At 36.3% G+C, this 19,402-nt stretch overlaps 1 protein-coding gene across 5 annotated transcripts in view; it reads right to left on the reverse strand.

Annotated features, from left to right (window-relative positions):
• The window catches only part of CWH43 (cell wall biogenesis 43 C-terminal homolog), a 35,250-nt gene that overhangs the window by 4,773 nt on the left and 11,075 nt on the right, over positions 1-19,402 (reverse strand). For 3 of the 5 annotated variants that reach the window (XM_053976500.1, XM_053976497.1, XM_053976501.1), the window contains 9 exons: positions 18,318-18,572; positions 15,428-15,553; positions 13,229-13,308; positions 12,176-12,281; positions 9,321-9,456; positions 7,995-8,144; positions 5,587-5,731; positions 4,902-4,963; positions 3,712-3,867 (listed from right to left, as the gene is read on the reverse strand). In XM_053976500.1, coding sequence (XP_053832475.1) covers positions 3,712-3,867; positions 4,902-4,963; positions 5,587-5,731; positions 7,995-8,144; positions 9,321-9,456; positions 12,176-12,281; positions 13,229-13,308; positions 15,428-15,553; positions 18,318-18,572 — 1,216 coding nt within the window. Of the gene's footprint in view, positions 1-1,758; positions 2,220-3,711; positions 3,868-4,901; positions 4,964-5,586; positions 5,732-7,994; positions 8,145-9,320; positions 9,457-12,175; positions 12,282-13,228; positions 13,309-15,427; positions 15,554-18,317; positions 18,573-19,402 lie in introns of those variants that run through there. The other 2 variants (XM_053976499.1, XM_053976498.1) reach the window with 2 other exon arrangements.

Raw genomic sequence — 19,402 nt, forward strand, 5'->3', positions numbered from 1 at the left:
ATTCAAACTTTAGATTTTTTTTCGCTGTCAACATGAACCTTCCTAATGGGGTGAGCATGTCTAAATCCTGTAAAAAATCCATTAAGAGACTTTGAAGATTACATACAGATATGATTTGTAATCTAATCTGTTATGCAAGTCATGTTATGCTGTCTGGCTTCTTGAAAAATATCCTCATCCTATTTTTTAATTGTTAAAAAATTAGGAGTTTTAAAGCTTTTTGTACTTATACGTAACATTTCTTGCACTTCACATTAATAATCTGCTCACATTACAAGGTGTTTGCAGAGTCAGCCTGTGGAGAATGTTAAATAATGTGGCAAGATAATGTTAAGTGTTCTACAGACTATGAAAAGGCAAACCTGTGGCTGGACATGCATCAGAGCTAGCATGAGAACGTGCTGAAAATAAATGAGGATACTCAGAGCACTATGCAACATTGGTGCCAGTGCCAGCTGCTTTTGCAAGCTGGGAGAAAGAAGAGACAAGGGCTACTGGTGTTTGCAGAAGAAAACTGCTAAAAGTGCAAGAAAATAATTTGTATCTCTCCACAACATCATTTATCCTGTCTTGCTGGAGAGTCACACAAAGAACAAGTTCAGAGGGCTTGTAAAGACACACAAAGCACCCATAGGTGAGAAATGAGTTCAACAGCAGCTGGTTAATTGTCAGTTACATCTGAGATGATGAATACATAACCACTGAGACTTTGGAATACCTTTCACACATCCTCTGTCCACAAACACCAGTGGTCAGTTTCACTCTCAGAAACACAGCTCTAAAAACAAGGGAGCAAAATGATACGTGACCAGAATAAAGTGGTACATGTGGTACTGGCAGCAATTACCTGACTCCACAGAACAAGAAACAATGGGTGAAAACACATCCTGTATTTACTTACATAGAGAAACAATAAAATGGAGTATGCTCAAGCTCTTCTTAAAATTATATGGTGAAAAATTAGAGGGAGAAAAAAATTCCACCCTCTTTCCTGCAACATATCCTATTCCTCTCAGTTATGGTATGCTTAGATATGACTGGAAAGACACACAGTATGAAATACCAACGTCACAAATGTGGTTTCCAAACTGAATGCATCACTTAAATTATCTAACATGTTTCTCACAAGCAGGAAACATCCTTTGGACAGCACTGAAGATGTCCTCATTGTTAAAGGGAAGCTCTGCACATATACTGAAGGATCAGGAGCTAAATATAAAAGACATTTGCAAGAGACTCCAAGAAGACACAAGATTTTACATTGGGTCACATGTGCATGGCATAACAGGGAATTCATTGCCTAGGTCAAAAAAGCAACATCTCTATTTAGTCCTACTGAAGTGTGATGCTAGCAAAGAAACAAAGCTTTGCTTTTTTTTTCCCCTTTATTACAGTTCATTTAAAATAAAAGTTACAACCAGCTTGTCTCCCTTCTAAGAAACCTTGTTATGTTTTAATTCTTCATCAGTGTGGTCATGTAGGTGTCTCATAACCATCATTATTTAGAGGTACTCTACTCTCCCCTTTGTAAAAACATTGAAGTGTCTAATGTCCAGTTAATAAAATGAAGTCTATAAAAGTTACCTCTTTTTCTCCAGTATTATGAACATCAATTATCTGCAAATTGTTGTAAAACTCTTTTAAGAATAAAATGTAGAATAGCAGTAGATGTAAATAATGTTTCAGTGGAAAAGGCACACATTTCAGACACATACTTAGTGCGTATCTCCCAGTTAAAAAATACACTATTTTTCACAATTTCTATTTTGAAAAACCCTAGGGCAATCTCTTTATTGCAGTAGCAGCAATACCACTCTGAAACGTCATGATATATGAAACCTCCCCAAAAGCTGAAGAAGTTGTTGCCAAAGCAAGTTCCCACCCTTGCTTTGTTGCATACAAAGCAGGTATCTGGCCAATGTAGATACCAGTTTATAAAAATGCATGCATCTTCCCTTCCTCACAGTGATGGCAGCTCATTCAAGAAGTCACCAACTATTACACACACATTCACAGTGTTGTGCAGCATGAGAGTTGCTCATCTTAAACACTGTAGTCTTTTTGGCTGTCAATTCTGTGTCAAGCAACAAACCTTTCTTGTTGGTCTCAATAATAATTTTATTTTCTTGCTCTAATTTGTCCGTTTAAAATATTTAGGAGTGCTCATATGAAAGTGATGAATAGGCACATAATTATGTCCATCTTTATAAGATCCAAACCTGAAAAAAAACATTCAGCAGAGCAATACTATTACAACATTATTTATCCCATGCAATTAAATCATACAATTACTACCCTACTTCTGAATGTTCTAGGCAATTTGTTTCAGAAATAGGCCTCAGGTCTATTAAATGTAAATCAGGTTCTATGAACCCTCTCCTGCTAAAGGCCTTTGAGTATACTGGAGACCACTGATGCTATAGGCAGTCTATAATTGGAACTCTAGATGAAAAAGCTGAGTGCTGCATTTATCTACTTAAATTCTAAGCTAAGTTTTTAGTCTTGATTTTAGTGGAGATACAATTTAAATACCTGTAGCACCTATAGTATCAAAACAGCCAACCCTGTTATAAATATTGTATATCTTACTTTTGCAAATTATGATGAAAATTGTAATTATTTCATGCCAAATTTAAATATGAAAGTTTTGACAGCTGACTATTATGGTAGACAGACCTGCAAAAGTAAAATTGAGTACTTATTCAAAATATCAGTGCTAAGTAATATTTAAGAGCACTGCCACTGTATTTCTAAAGAAGTCGAGTTAATCAGAAAAAGTTAAATACATTCCAATAGGGTAAACATTTTCTGATTATAGGCAGACAAAAGAAATTAGGACAAGATTCTGTGCTGAAGTCAACTGAGAAAAATCTGAACATGAATGCTAACTGTAGGCAAGTTCCTTCATGTGGAAAAGTCTGACCAAACCCCTGCTTAGACAGGAAGCCAGTGGCTGAGTGGTGCATAAGAAGGGAGTACACTCAACTGTCAGATGTATATGAGAAAGTAATATGTTCTGCATTATGCATGTTAGGGAGAGTAAACATGGCATTACTGGGAATTATTCTCTCTGTGGCAACATATCTCACAAACTTCATGACTCTTTCACTATTAATACTTAATACTAGAATAAGTATCTTCCTCTGTATATCTCTTACTTAGCAATACCAGTGGAAAAATGATGGCAATTTAGAAATAAATTACTCTTTTACATTAAAGCTAGTCCTTTTCCTTCTTGACACATGCAACATCCTGCCTTAGGCATTCTTTTTATCTCCAATTATATAGTATGTTTTAAAATGCTTATGCAAAAAGTATTTAATGTATATATTGTATTTAATATTCTAAGTGACAGTATATTAAGAGGCCAATCTCCAAAGTGCTGAGAAACATGGGAGATCTTTCATCATCTATCAACAGAATCATCACAACACTTGACAAATATCCCTATCAAACAATCTCAGAAATTGCCTGGGTGAAATGAGCATTACTTGCACTTTATGCTGTGACACAACAGACTGATTTTCCCAGGCCACGTGCCAAATCAATCGAAAAAATTGAATTACAAACCAGAAGTTCCTGACATCTGCTCTTCTGCTCAGTTGGGTACTGATCAGTGCCTCTCACTTTAGAAATAATTTTGTTCCTAGACTTCTCTTCTACAAGATGCCAGGTACATCATCCCCTTCATTTCCCATGAGATACACTGACCTGGGATTGAAATGGATGTCCTCAGGAACTTGGCTGGGATCAGTGACAATTCCGTCATTGTCAACATAGCTATCCACATGATCTGGGATTCTAAATTTGGCCATCTGGACTTCTGAATCACTTAAACCAGCATGAGATATGCGGGCATAACCCAGCCTGTCAAATATGAGAAGAATTAGTTTGAAGAAATAACTCACCACATTCTTAATAAATGTATTTTTTTTCCCCAAGAGTTATGCTTTAGCTTATCAACACAATTTTCCATTTCTGTCAATCTCACTTTCAAAAAACTGAACGTGTTCCATAAACAGGATCATAATACCACGTCACAAGCATCAAACCTGAAAAAATGTGTTTGACAGTAAAAATAAGCTCTGTGTCTAAAAACCTTTTTTAAAAATTACAGCTTTAGAATATGAGTGGATGTATAAGCTCAACAAATTTTCACTGAAAAGATTTCAATATTCAAGAAAGAACTCAGGCATCAATTGAATGAATAATGCAAAAAATTCAAATAGCAAATAGAGTTTTAGCCGAGTTTTTTTAGTTACCTTTTTAAATTTTTTACTCAATACTGTTAAGACAGCTATCAAGTTTATGACTTGTGAACACTGCAAAATTTGCATGGTTTATTTAAAAGAAGATGAACTCCATTCCCGTACAAATATCACCAAGAGAACGATTTGTAAGCAATTTGGTATCAAAAGATATGGAGTGCATAGTTCCTGTGCCTCAATATGGGCTTACACAGTTCAAGTTTCCACTAAATCCAGCATAAAGATTGGCTGAATTAGATCAGCATTTTGCTTCAAGAAACCCTAAATCATAGTTCAAAATTTGTATCTTTTGTGTCACATACAAATTTGGTCTTGGCATTCACATTTTAGAATGAAGTTGCAAAGCCAGAGCTTTGGAGAAATGTAATTTTATGCTACTAAAACAGAGTAGATCTGGAGGCTTTTGACACAGAATGATGAAACTTGTAATAGCGTCTTTTTGAATTATATTCAGAGATACACCAGTTTTTGTGACCCTAAGATCAATGTTCCACATAATTTTATGATAGCTCCAACTGCCCATAATAATTGTTTAGGGATATGAGACTCTTCCACAATCACTTACAAAAGATTATAAAACTGATAACCATAAAGATACTTAAGCCTACAAATAAGTGATTTACTTCAACATACCTTATTACTCCACGATACATAATATAGCTACACCACCTGTCCCGATCTGTACTGTCAATATCCTAGAGGGATATTGAAAGGGAAAAAAAGTCAAACAAATAAGGTAAGTGTTCATCTGGGTAGGCTTTAAATCAGTAATAGGACCAATGTATAAACTCACTGCAGAAAAATATTTTGCCTAGAACATTGTCATAAGGTAGAAAGAAAAAAGCTCACTGTTAGAGATGGACAAATCAGACAACTTTTTGGTATCTCTTAACACAGAGCTCATTTTAAAAACAGAAAAAAACACAGAATTAGAGGCTATCTGGAGGTCACCTACTCCTAACCTTGGTCAAAGTCACTTCAGGCAGATTGCTCAGGGCCTTATGCAGCTAACTTCTGAATATCCTTAAGGATAAAGGTTTCACAACTTCACCAGGCTCCTGTTCTAATCCTTGACAACTCTGTGACTTTTTATTTCTTCTAACTGACATTTCCCTTGGGGCAGCCGCTGTCCATTGCCTCTTGTTCTTTCACTGTGTAACTCCACCTTCTCTGCAAGTTATCATGAGGGAGCTAAAGATTATATTTGAAAATGGGCATGTGTTCTCTTCTCTGTCTATATTTAAGTTACCAATTTGAAATATTAGGCTGAATGTTTCCAATATATATTTTCTCTAAAGATGAAGTATTTTCATATTACCTGCACATTTCCATTTTTTATTAATTCAGTATAGTCTCTGGATCCAGGAGCTGAAGTGATGTATCCTAGAAACACAACTTGCTTAGAGCTAGTCTTCAATAGGTTTGAAACAGCTATAGCTTGAAGTTTTCTGTCCAAGTCCTCTCTGAAAGAAATGGAAAAGATTTTAAGATATAACATTTTAGCTCACAATCTTTGTGCTATGACATAGTAAACCACAAATCAATCTGGTATCATTTTGGTTGCTCAATGTTAGAGAGTATGAAAGTTCATGGCAAGCTCATTGATTCAAAATTATCACTACATTTGATAAAAGCCACATGGTCATGGTAGATGTAATTCACATTCTCTTTCTATCCATCACAGGAACAACTTTTCCTATTACTGTTTTGTTTTTAATACTGATATCATCACTAGGAAATGTGAAAGTTAATGTTTTGGTTATCTAAGGCTTTGTCTCTGCTTGCACTTAAAATTTAACTGTGCTAGCATGATGTGGTGAGTAACAAAGAACTTACACGCTAAATAAATTTTATTATGGATAGATCATGGTAAATAAAGTCTTAAAGTCTGGGTCCCATAATTTATGAAATGTAACTAGAGTTACATCATCCCATTAGCATTACTTAATTACATTTGGCATTTATTTCACATCTCTTTAACAAGATTTACACAAGAGTTCCAACATGATCAAAAGTGATAGCGTAAAGTGGAGCCTGGTAAAATACTTCATTGGACCCCACTCCCTGTTCTTGGATTTGTCATAAAATAATGAAAAAGCGGTTCTCTGTCTATGATTCTTTAGTTAATGACTTTAAATGGTTGTGTATATCATGTTGTCTTCTAGATTTTGATAGTCTGGGCTAACAGTAAAAACATTGACAGAGAGAGCTGATTTTGGAACCTGTAAACCCTGAAGAAGACAACAATTTAAGTGCAGCTATGCTTTCTAAATAGTGGTACTTCTGACTGAAGCAACTGTATTAGGGAGAAAGAGCACACAGACAGGAGACAAAAAAATCCCCAAACACTTAAGTAGAAGTCTGACCTAGGTATATGTGAAGCTGCCTGCTTAGCTAGCTGCTCTTTCCAGAATGCACCTCTCCAGAAGATGGGGTCTTTTAAAGGCACAGGCACAGTTACAGGCCCACATTCTTAAAATCATATTTAAAAACAACCCTAGTTATCCAGTATTCTATAGTCTATGTCAATGTAAGCAGCAGAAGAAAAAAATCAAAAATGAGCAGTTATGTGCAGTATTTAGTTACAAATTCCCCTCTAAAACACAATCTAATTTGCACTCATTTCCCATGTGACTCCTCATATTTTCTCTTTCATCTTTATCTCATTTCTTTGCGAAGGTATTATACAGTGTTCTTTTCTTCTACTTTGACAAAACAGTTTCTCAGACAGACAAGTCTAATCATCTGTGTGAGGCACAGAATTAAATCCTGTTCTAGAGTTTAAAATGGGGGGTGATTTCTGATAATTATATTTGTTTAATAAATGGGAAATTGATAAACATTTTGCAGATTTGATGCAGTTTCTACTCAGGGGAAGGAAATGGGATACAGAGAATTCCTTCAGCTTTCTGAGCAGCTTCTTTGTGTTATAGTATTCTGCACCCTATCCATAAATTTGCCACTCCATAAATTGTAACATTTTCTTTTAAGTTCCAGATCTTACTACATAGTCACAACCATACTAGATATCCCATCAAATATAACAGAAATAACAGCTACATGGAGCATTCACAAAACTATCTCTTATTAATATTCTTTACACACAGGTAATCAAAACATTGTTTTCAAGAACTGAAATATATATCTTATTCTTCTCCATCACTTATTTGATTTATTGGTATAATATTGCTTTTCTGAATTCAGAGATCAGACTTCCTATTTCCACTTGCATGCTCTCAGAAGGACACTGATGCATACTTTTGCTGCTGTTTCAACACTGTCCTTTATTAGAGGTTTCAGCTTTGTTACTTAAAAAAAAAAAAAAAAACCCAACATTTTTCCATTAATGCTGTCTATATCTAACTGTACCTATCTGCATTCATTGTGGAATATAATACATCTATTCCATATGCAAAAAGTTAGAAAGATGCTGTCTTACCCTGAGTTTCATCTGTAGCTCTATCATTTGTTGTGACTTTGCAGAGCTGTATCTTTAAATCTCTAGTAATTCAGATAGTAGGTTCAGCTGACACATTAAAAAATGCTTCAAAATTTTGAACCAGTAGTTTAACCAATTTTAAACTGTCATAGTATTTCTTCAAATGTGCTCTGCTACAACCACTATTACAGCAGCAGATTTTAAAGAGTACAAAATAAATCCCAGAAGTTCACAAATTACATTACATGACTTTGTACACTCTATGTAAAAATAAGGGAAATACACACTCTTCATTTCCAAAGTGAGCAACAACAAAATCAATCAGCTTCCCTGTGAAGTTGACAGTCAGGGAGATGGCAGGGGCAATCTCTCCCTCTGGAGATGGAAGGAGGTGATGGGTCGATTTTACAATTGGATATCTGGATAGTGCCATAATCCTACATGAGGAGAGGAAAAAAGTTACATTTTGTGATTCACAAGCATCAAAGATAAATGTGAGCAGAAGACTAACAGTCGCTGAAAAAACTGTAAGACCAGAATACGAACCATGTCTAGTGGATTTTTCTGAATACAGAAAGTTTCCCTCTAAAATACTGCTTAACTACATGTCTAAAAATATATTATCAAGTTAATTCCTACACTAAGAAATATCATTCCATAAATATGAAGTCTTTCACTGAGGTTTTCATGATCTGTATTTCATACAAAACAGAATTTTATACTACCAGAAATTTAAAGGTATTTTATTAAAAGTAGAAGTAGGTAGAAATACATCTTTAAAATGAGAGATTTCTCTTTTTTCAGCTTCTGTTTGGATGTTTTGCATCAGGTTTTTCAATGTATTTAATTAAAAAAAAATCTCAGAGAATGACTTCTCTCCCCCATTCTGCATCAAATAGATAGGGTCTGGAAGAAGAAAGTTATTAAATGCCCCTCACATATAGCAAAAATTAAACAGCCATAGCAACATCAGTAGGAAGTTCTATCTGCCACAGAGATGTATATATACCCTTGAAAATAAAAAGCTATATTATATGCCAGTATTTTTCTAGAGGACAAATATATTTAAAGATATGCAACTGGTAGGTGGTCAAGCATTAAGGTAAAATTAGACACAAAATATGCAGTCAAACAGACATGCACCTTTCTATTCCCATTTCCCATTATACAGCCCAAGCTAGATATGAATTCAAAATTTCTCATACCTCCTCATGTGCTACATTTTCCAACTGCTATCACATTTTTAAGTCTGAAATAGAAAATTCTCATAGCCCAAAACAAAATAATGTGAAAAGGGCATTAGGTGCCGTACTTGGAATGCTAAACTTCCAGATCTGTACATTAAAGGGCAGGGTGCCATTCTCTGTATCACCAAAACTAAAGTAGCTTATGGGGGCAGGCACCAAAATCTGATCATGTTTAGCAATAGGAAAACTCCATCCACATTGCATGGTAATGCTAATGAATCAAGGCCTGTTGCTAAAGGACAAGCTTTAACAAGTGATTATAGTGAGTACTATTCCAACTATTCTTTGCTTCTGTATTAGTGCAGTTTGTATTAGGTAATATATTTACATCTATTTACTGTCACTGTGCATGTAAAGGTGACTCACCCCCAAGTGTGATCTCTTGTGCTTGGACCAAAATCTGTGTAAAATCCCAGTCTTTCTCCTAGCCACATTGTTGGATCATGGTTTCCAATGAATGGTTTAGAGGCATCACTCTCTATAATAGTGATAAAATCTGCTTCTAAGATGGAAGGAAAAGAAAATATTTTCACATTTATAACTGTTACCTATAAATGGGACTTATATATAACTACATAATGTCATTATTTCCCTTTTGATTACAGAGGGATGGACACAAGCCCTTCAGGGGTCAGTCAAGGCAAATCAATGTTGGCAACAACGTCATGCCCAAACTTTTGGCTACTGCAGGCCACACAAACTCTGATGAAGATGCACTTAGTGTCTGCTGGCCATGACTCATCCCTGGTGCATGACCAGAGATACATGAGACTGCAGAATACAGCTGGCCTGAGCAGACTTTGTGCCGTTTCTAAAGCAGTAGAGATACTGTGCACACACAAATTAACAGCACAGTAGCAAGTCTACTGCTTTCAATTTGATGAACAAACACTACACAGCACATTTGCACTTCTCTTCATCTACCAAATCCTATTGTGCTTCAAAGGGTCCTGTGCAAGACACAGCTGGATGCTGTTGCCAAAATAATTATTCAGCCTAGAGCAACCTTGCATCAGCCCCAAGGCATGGTAACAGAAGAGTTCACAGCTCCAGTGAATTGCTGACCATCTGCAGCCACCTCACTTTCCCAAAGCACTGTGGTCCCTCCCTGTTTACATGCAGAGGTGTGGTTTTGTCAGGGGAACATGATGGGTTCCCCTATATTTTAACTGCAGGACACAGGAAGAACCATGCAGTTCCTTGAGGAACTGGCATCTAAGAAAAAACTGCCCATGCCTGAAGGAAGGTGGGAGTCTGCAAGCTGCCCACAGGATGGCTGAACCATTCAGACTCATCTTGAGCAGCAGGTCAGCCAGTATAGCTGCAGCAGTAAGAAGTGCTCCAAGTGCTCCCTTCTTGCTGCAATTATGCCCCTGTTAGAGTGTTCTCCTACACAAATCGAGTCACCATTTCACCCACAGCCCTTCCATAAGGAATTATGACCATCCAGCACCACAGAAGATTTTTTGCTTTCAAAATATAATATGCAGCAGTGTAAAGCATTATCAGGAGGGAAAATGGAGCTCAGAGTTCTTAAGCGGATTCCCAGGTTCTTCTACATCATTAGCACACATGCTGATCACAGAAACAGTAACTGAAACCATTAAGAAGAGTTGATGTTGAGTCCCTCCAGGGCAGATAGAAGTTACAGTCACAAAAGCCATTACGTGTGGCATCTTCACTATTCCAACAGAGAGGTGAGCCCAAGGAATGTACACCACCACACCTTTAGAGACAACCCCTATCCTAAAGCAGATAGCCACTCTTTTCTCTATGGCTCTCAAAATCAGGAACTCTTCTTATAGGAATTTCTAGACAAACTCTGAGTGCATTTACTGACAATGTTAATGTAGTATTTTATATAACAATATGCATGTAACATAAAACTCCAGAATACCATTTCCACCTATTAGAAATTATGATTTATTTTGGAATTTGCTGCCTTTTTGACTTACCAGTTGTCTTTTTTAGAAGTGATATTTTGTTATCCTAAAGAAATGCCAATGGACATAACAAGGTAATCACTTTTTCTAATATTCATTAATTTATACTATGTACCAGAAATTAATGCATTCATCAAAATACATAAATAAATATGCAAAGATTAAATAACCACCCAGACATGAACTATGGAATCACTTATGTAGAAGACTGTTCCTAATTTCAATTCATTAAATATCCTGGCTATTTTCTCATATCACCAGACAGCCAACATAGCCCAGCTCTCTGAACTCTTGGTCATGGGACAATGGAGTGAATAAGGTTAAATCAGTCTTTTCACTCTTCACTAACTCCTGTGTATCTCTGCCACAAAATAAAGACTTGCACAGGAGCACCCGTCAGTGCCTTTTCATTGCTTGGGTCCGTAAAGCCTGAGCTGCTAGGGAAAATACTGTGGTGGACCAGAGAAGAGCAAATGCTGGAATGGCAGCATGGACATTTCCTAATTCCCTGAACTGCTTTAGATGTTAAACTGTCAGTCCCCTGTATACCCTATCTCATGGGTATTGCAGGAAAAGAGTAACACCTACAAGCACTACTGGCCAATTCCTTTCAATGCCCTCTGCAACAGCACTCGAGTCCAAAGTCTTCATTTCTTATAGCTAATTTTCCAACTAAATTCCTGCCTATGAGCAACAGTTTAGACACTCTTCTCTACAGTGAAATCACGACAACCAAGGTACAATCATACAATACTTTTCTTGTATGCATTGCACTGGTTAGGTGATGGAAACAGACTTGTCTGTTTCTTCTCTGTATTCATTGTTAAGGGCATTTGAATTTCACACCCTTTAGGAATTATATAATGCTTCACATTTAAAAAACCCACATAGGCCTTATAAAACATTGTATTTTATCTAAAAGTATATTTACCTTTGTAAATACCATTGTATTTTATCTAAAAGGATATTATTTAATTTATGCAAAGAATTTCTCTATAGACAAGTAACTCATCAGCAATATGAGAAGAAAAATCTAAATATGAAATAGGTTTCCTCAGATCAGAAACCTCTCTAAAACATATTAAACAAATTATCACCTCTGCAAATGGATTTTTGACTGAAGTGATTGTATTGGAACAGTTCAAAAATTGAGAAGAAAACCACTAAATACAGGTTATTGTGTTAATGCAAAAATGGCCTCAGTAACCAAGGTGTTTTCACTTGTCTTTTCAGATGAATTCTCCCAAATATAAAAGAAGTAGGGAAAAAAAGAGTTACCTGTCTGATTAAGCAAATTAGCTGATCCTTCCAAATTAGACCATCCTTCATTGTCATATCCAAATCTAAAAGGCCAGATCATAGCAGAGAAATCTCTTTTTGGAACCTCAAAAAAAAAAAAAAAAAAAAAAGGAGAAAAGTAAAATAAAATTTGAGTTCTACATATTATAGCTTTGCAGTAAACACCAGACACATGATGCCATAAAAGACATACAGGAAGAGATGTTTTAACCAATATATTTTCCTAATAAAGCTGTCAGAATTACAAAAGAGTAAATCTGCTGTTAACAAGGAAATAAAAGTCATCATACATCAAGTTAATTTGTACAAGTAACAATAAACAAATGAAGAGGAAAGAGACAATGCATTTTTTTCATCTTACTAAGAGGAGCTGACCACTTTTTGCCACACAATAAGGCAAAACCTGAATTAATTGAAAAAAGGCCAACCGTATAAATCTGTGTGCATTTGTGAATCCAACACTGAACTCTATGACTGTTATCCATTTTGTTATTTATTACCTTTGCAATACCTATTTTCTTGCAAGATAGAAAATTGGAATCTTCAAATTTTTATCCAATTTCCATACCTAGTCTAAGTCTAATGTGTGTCAACTAACTTTTCAGAGAGCTTCAATCCAGTTATGATATGGTATAGAGCCATAGAATTCCTTCACCTGGAAGAAACCTCAGAAAGTTATCTGTTCAAACTCCCCCTTCACGAGATCAGCAGCTTAACAGCATTGTCCAGTTTGAATACCATTCAAATAAGCTAATTTATAAAAGTAATGTTCAAACTGAATATATGAGACAAGAATCTCTCAAATTTTCAAAATATTTTTTCCTTCATGGCATCACTATAAATCCCAAAGACCCAGACATTTCAATTTGACATTAATTTATAAATTAAATCTTTGCATCTTCATTTGTGCATTGATTTTTCTAAATACTTGGTTGCAAAGATTTCTTCAGCCACAATTAACACACCTAAGCTATTGCACGTACATTTTACTGTATATTTGAAAGTTACCATTCTCACAAACACCCTACTTACCCCTTGGCCCAACTTCTTCTGGTAAGTTTTATAACGTAAACCCAATCCAAGCAAACCAACACCAACAAACAGCCACAATACTTGAAATAGAAAAACACGAAAAATGGTTTTAATTGGAGAAAAAATAATATTATTATTTCTGTTAAACAGCACACTTATTCTAAGGTGTGCTATTCACAGGACAAGAAATGTGTCCATTTAAGTGACAACAGCAGATCAAGGAAGTACCTATGCATGCAGAATGTGTATATGTGTGCAAATACACTCTCCAAAATACAACATGCTGAGCAAATAAAATGTACCAAAACTCCTTGGAATAGTTTGCAAAAATTACACCTATTGAAGAATTCATTATAGGACGTTAATAAGGGCATCATGCAAACCCTTCAGTGTTTTGCTCTCTGTGTGCAAATGTGTACCCGTAGTACACAATTTTTATCTTGTATCAATACAATGTGTAGAATAAAATTTAGTTTACTTTACAAGCCTTTAGATGTCAGAAAGATGTGGCTCTTGCCAGACTTAAAGAGTGGTCATTTGTTTAACATAGTCTTGGAAAGACAGAGCAGCTTCATAGAAAGCATATTCAGAGCTTTCTAATTGCTCCTGTAGCATTACAAATAAACACAATGTGCACTTAAGAGCTCTCACCATTCAGCACAATATAATTTGATGATCAAAGCCCTCTGCAGTTATTTCATTTACACAGTGGCATATGCTGTCTACAATGATTTCAGTAACTCCAGTTTATTCTTTCATAGATTTAAAAAGATATTAAATTATTTTAATGCAAGTTTTCTGGAATGGTTTTGTGTAAAATTTAAATACATTTTAAAATGGAAGATGTCAGAAAGAAGGACATGCTGCCTGTATTAGCATATGTCAAGCTATTTCACACTCTGCAAGACACAAAGGTGCTTAGAGTGGAAGCTGAGAAACAGTACAAGTGTGGGCATGATGAGGAAGTACAAGAAGTACTGTTGCAACATTACAAGGTTAGCTGAGCAAGGGCTGTGCTTTGTGACAGGTAGTATTTTGAAATATTCATTTACTTTTGTGAAATGTTTTTTAGCTGTAATATTCAAACCACTTGAAAGGGTGCTTATGTTGTCTCTGACACAAACTCTCACAGGCCACATTCTTTTGGCCCCCGAGTATACAGGGTAAAGATCTCCATAAAGATTCCAGAAACAGCTCTGAAAAATTGTGAAGCACTATTGTCTTCTTTTTCCAAATGCAGCAAAAGGTATACAAATGGCAAGTGATTTGATCCAAAGTCACAAAAGAAAAGATGCAGGAATTGCAATCTTCAGCATCCTGATCTCTGTAGGGTTACCATGCCCTCATGACTAGCATTTTGTTCCTCTACCAAACTTCATGCTATTGACAGACATTTCTTCTTTAGAAACAGTAAGCTGACAATGAAGACAAATCAGGGACTCAAATGATTGTAGAGAAATCGTTGAAAATATTTCTATGCTTTAAAAACCATAAAGTGATAAAACCTCAAATATTTGATTTTCATTTCTCTTCAAAACCTAAGGAAAAAAGCAGACCCCATACATATAATCTGAAAAGCTGGGATCCCTAGGCATAGTTGAGAGGCAGCAGATGACAATGGTTTCCTGAGGACAGGCCTGGTCTGAACACACAGCCAGCCCCAAGCGCTCTGTGCTGCCGGCCACAGCAGGCCGTCCTCACGCAGGAGGGTGTCACACTGTACAGCAGCTCAGGGCCAGCCGAGTGCCACCGCGCTGCCAGCCAGCTCACACAGCCCTGGCAGCGCTGGCACACTGAACCGCCTCAAAATCGCCATACCGCGTGCCTGGGAAACCATTTACATCTTTTGTACAAACAACGTCAGTCCCAAGATCCAGAGAGGCCTCCTCCTCAACCACTAAAACAAAATCATCAGTGATGCTGAATCCATTTTCGCATTTTGGTTTTTGCCCAGTTTCTTGCCTCTGTTTAACACACTCCATTAGGAATAGCCTCTATCAGTCATAACCACAGTGAGTCAGCTCCTCCAGTAGTATATGTCATCATTAACCTGGCACTAGGGAAATACCAACTACCAGTCTAAGACTAGTACCAAAAAAACATTTCTAAAACATCAGACCAAATACTCCACAGTGTTATTTTTTTTCCTCAAACAATATTCCTAGAGTCATGGAGAAAAGGAACTAAAATTATACTTACGTAGTTTAATATAGTTTTTACTCCTTTTGAAGAATGGTTTTTGATTGCTTTTCACTTCAAAGACAGAGCTAAAGTCTTTCTTGGGTCCTGATAGAAAGTCTACCCCAATACATAACATTATAAAACCTGCAAAAATATAAGTAATTAGTTTTTTCATCGACCGTTAACATATTAAACATTGCTTATAAACACATTTTATAAACTCCCAGCTGTTGTGTTACAACATAACAACTTTATGGTTCCAACAACAAAGAGGATTCAAAACCAAATGCAAATAAATGCCATACGTAATGAGGCAATGCAGGAACTATGAGATTTTTTGGCAGCACTCTCAAGTAAAGACTGATTTGCAGTGCAGTTACAAGGTATTATGTCAAAAAGGCTAACACATGGCAGATAAATTATGCTAAAATCCTTCCAGGCCCTATTGATGGCTACAACTCTCAGCTGAGCCCACTGTTTTCAAAGTTTACTGAAATTAACCCGGACAAGAACAACTGAGTTACACCTACATATTACAGAACCTTAAAACAACAGCTTGATGAAAAAAGTACATTGATGATTGCACGTATCTATAATCTTTGGCAATGAACTGCTCAGTCACCGAGATAAAAGTAACACATTTTTCATATAGGAGCTACAAAAGCAATTGCTCAACATTTTGTTATAAAACAGTGTAAGCAGACTGCAGCAGGTTGGAAAGTCAATTTAACATGGCAGCAACTTGTATTCTGGAACTCCAGAGCCAACAGAAATACTTCTGCTTTTTAAGAACAGAAAACTGAACACACCTACAGATCCATTTTAAAAGCTAGTAAGCAACTTCAGTGCACTAACTGTTGCAATGAGTGGGGATAGTATCTTTTCAATAAGTAGCTCAGACAAATAGTACAAGGCCTTTTCCAATCCCTAATGAGATAAAGAATCCAATTACTTTTTTAAAAAGCATGGGAGGATAACGAACTGGATAAGAGCTCTGCTGGAGAAGATATATGCCCTTAATATCTTTGTGGCATAGTTAATTAATTATAGAAGCCATACTTTACTTCAGAGTAATAGCTACCTATTAGTCAGTAATTTTTTATTTCCCTTACTTGTTACATTCACTGTAGTGAAAGTTTGCAAACCAGGACACTGGGTCTAGCACAATGAAGGGGAACACACAAAACCTTTCTCAAAGGGTGGCTGATTCACAGCCATTAAAGTTGATGGAGATCAGGAATCTGACCCTTCAGCATTATATCACATCACAGTGAAGCAGCACAGAAGTTTTGAATTTAATGATCTTACTTTCATTGTCACTTTTCGTGGTGAAGTTCCCTACCCAAACTGCAGCAAGAGAAAGGCAGGATATTGGACAGGAGAAGAAAGCAAGAAATAGCACTTGCACCTGGAAGAAACCAGAAGAAAATGAGCAGTTTGCCAGAAAGCCAAACTGTAAGGGTAAAAGCACAGCAACAAATACACAGTTTCATGGTATAATCTTTGATAAGCTATGGGATGGCATCAAAAAATAGAGACTGCATTCCCAGATGGAAGTTAAACTCATGCAGTGCCATTAGCTGAGATGTGTTCCATTTACAGTTTTCTTTACCGAAGAGAAAATTAGGGCCATCTCTCTGTTACTATCCAGTTATCATGCCAGGTAAATTAATCACAAGTGTGCATTTCAAAGAAAGTAACAGAGAGGAATTTTGAATAAAAGTATTTCTTTTGTGAAAGCATTACTTTTATGGAAGCATGACATTCCTCTACCACATTCCATTATTCATATAACTTTAAAAAATTAAATTTAATTAGCTAAGATAACTGTTTCTAAAGACTCCTCAGAGTGCTTTCAGAACAAGGAAAGTAATGCAATAATGGAATTAAAGTCTCCTAAACCATAATGAACTCAAATCCCTCATGTGAATGCCGTAATATAAGAAACACACATGGAGAGTAAGAAACTGGAGTGACACAAAGTAGTTGCAAAGACATTTATAGGATCTGAAAGCTTTGGAGCAACAAGTTAAACGCAGCATTCGTTAATCCTTTCAAAATAAAATATACTGATGCGTCACATTTTAAAAAATGTCCCACACTTAGCCCAAGACAATGTTTGGCATTGTTCAAATGTAGTTAGTGAAATATGCCATTGAAACATGTTAGAACCTATTGAGAAAATATTTCTGGAAACAAAACCAGGAAGAGTTGGTTTCCTTTCCACCTCTCCACCCTCATCAAGTCATCATTTTGCTAAAGCCTTTATTTGCTCAACTCAGTTCTTATTTGCAAATATCTGACAATTTCTTTTCTGCCTGTCCTGTTCATGTGTTTCTGATGCCACAGGCTCATCTGAAATGCCCCAAACATGCTGGTGTGTCCACAAAACATAAGGTAGAGCCACAGGGGAAAGAAGCTCAGGTCTCCAACACAGACTAGCTAGATCAGCAGGATGCTGCACTTTGCTCTGCAGAGCAGGGCTAAATAATGCACTGAATTACATTACAGTCCCAGTAGTTACCCTGTTACCTGAGGCACTGCTGCCTTAGGTAGCCAGCATATTTGTGTATTCACACCCTGGACTGGAGCCATATTTTTAGGGTGACTGGATAACAGATCTCTTTCTCCACTGCGTACTTTAGTTATCAGACATTTTTCCACTTTGTCATTTTCCCTTAACTGAATTCCATTTCCTGTCCACATTTTAGACTATTTCTAACAGTAAAGAAACAAGTAGAATACTTTTTGCATGTCTCATTAATTTTTGCACTGAAACTCTTACCACAGTAAGTAATTAAACAGTAACCAAGCATTTGAAAAGACTCTTTATACACTAGATACATTTCACATGCCTGTCAGAGGCTAAAGCAAGCATATTTGTATTTGTTCATTACCACAAATGTACCTAGAAGAAGATGGGAGCTTTCTCTAATGTAAACTCCTCCAGGTACAAATTTATAAGCTGTACACCATACACAGAAGAATAATTCAAGGACGTAGGCAAACATGGCTGTGGTCATGACTTTCCCAGGATGCAGACAGCTAACAAAGCGTCCAGCTAGTTGAGGCCACACACACATAGTAAAGATACCAAGAAGGTTGCCTGCAACAGCAGCACTCCAGGTATGTAAATAAAGGAGACCAGCTGAAGATGCCAGACCTGTGAAGGGATATAAAAGAATAGAGTAAGTCTCAGTCAGGTATATTACCCACCATATTCATTTTCACATTCTGGCTAGTGAAAAAATAAGAGTCTGGGAAATATAGTTGTGCTTTCCAGACTTAAAAACTGCATCACTAGAAGGACAGGTATTCACAGCAGCTAAAGAGAGTCTTTTATTTTTCCCAATATCTCATTCTTTTAAACATTGCCTATTCAGCTGAAAACAGTCCAGCAAAAATAGGGCAGAGAATCATCAAGAGCCAAAACCGAACAGTTTTTTCTTAGAGAGTTCTTCAGCACAACAGAGGAATGATGCAGCTCTTAAGAGAGTACCAGGTCTGTCAGTCATGAATCTCTTTTACCATAATACAGAAAGAATCAAATAGACTAATATGAAGAGAAAACATAATTTCCTGATCTTTCCCTGTAGATAACTATAGGATGGGCAAGAAAGCAACTATTAACCTTTTACTGACTGCAAGATTTGGGGATTTGACTCTAAACAGAACATTAACAACCACAGAACCTCTCTATAATGGGTCAACTTCATTTTAAAACATTATTGTAGATATGAATATTTACTGTCACACCATGAAAGCAAATGTATAGAAACACATTTAATATTTAATACATCAAGGTTCTGAGCATTTTAGAATACAATGTTTGAATCGACTAAAGAACCTTTCTGTGCCTGTTTGAAATAAGCAATGTGTGTACATCAAAAATCAAAAGTTCATGCTTGCATTACAATCTGCATACACATTTCTTAACACTAAAACCTGCCTGCCCATAATATTTTACTGCCTGCAGAACTTAGCAAGTAAAGA

This window comes from Vidua macroura, chromosome 4 (genome assembly GCF_024509145.1).
Source record: "Vidua macroura isolate BioBank_ID:100142 chromosome 4, ASM2450914v1, whole genome shotgun sequence".
Taxonomy (NCBI): Eukaryota; Metazoa; Chordata; class Aves; order Passeriformes; family Viduidae; genus Vidua; species Vidua macroura.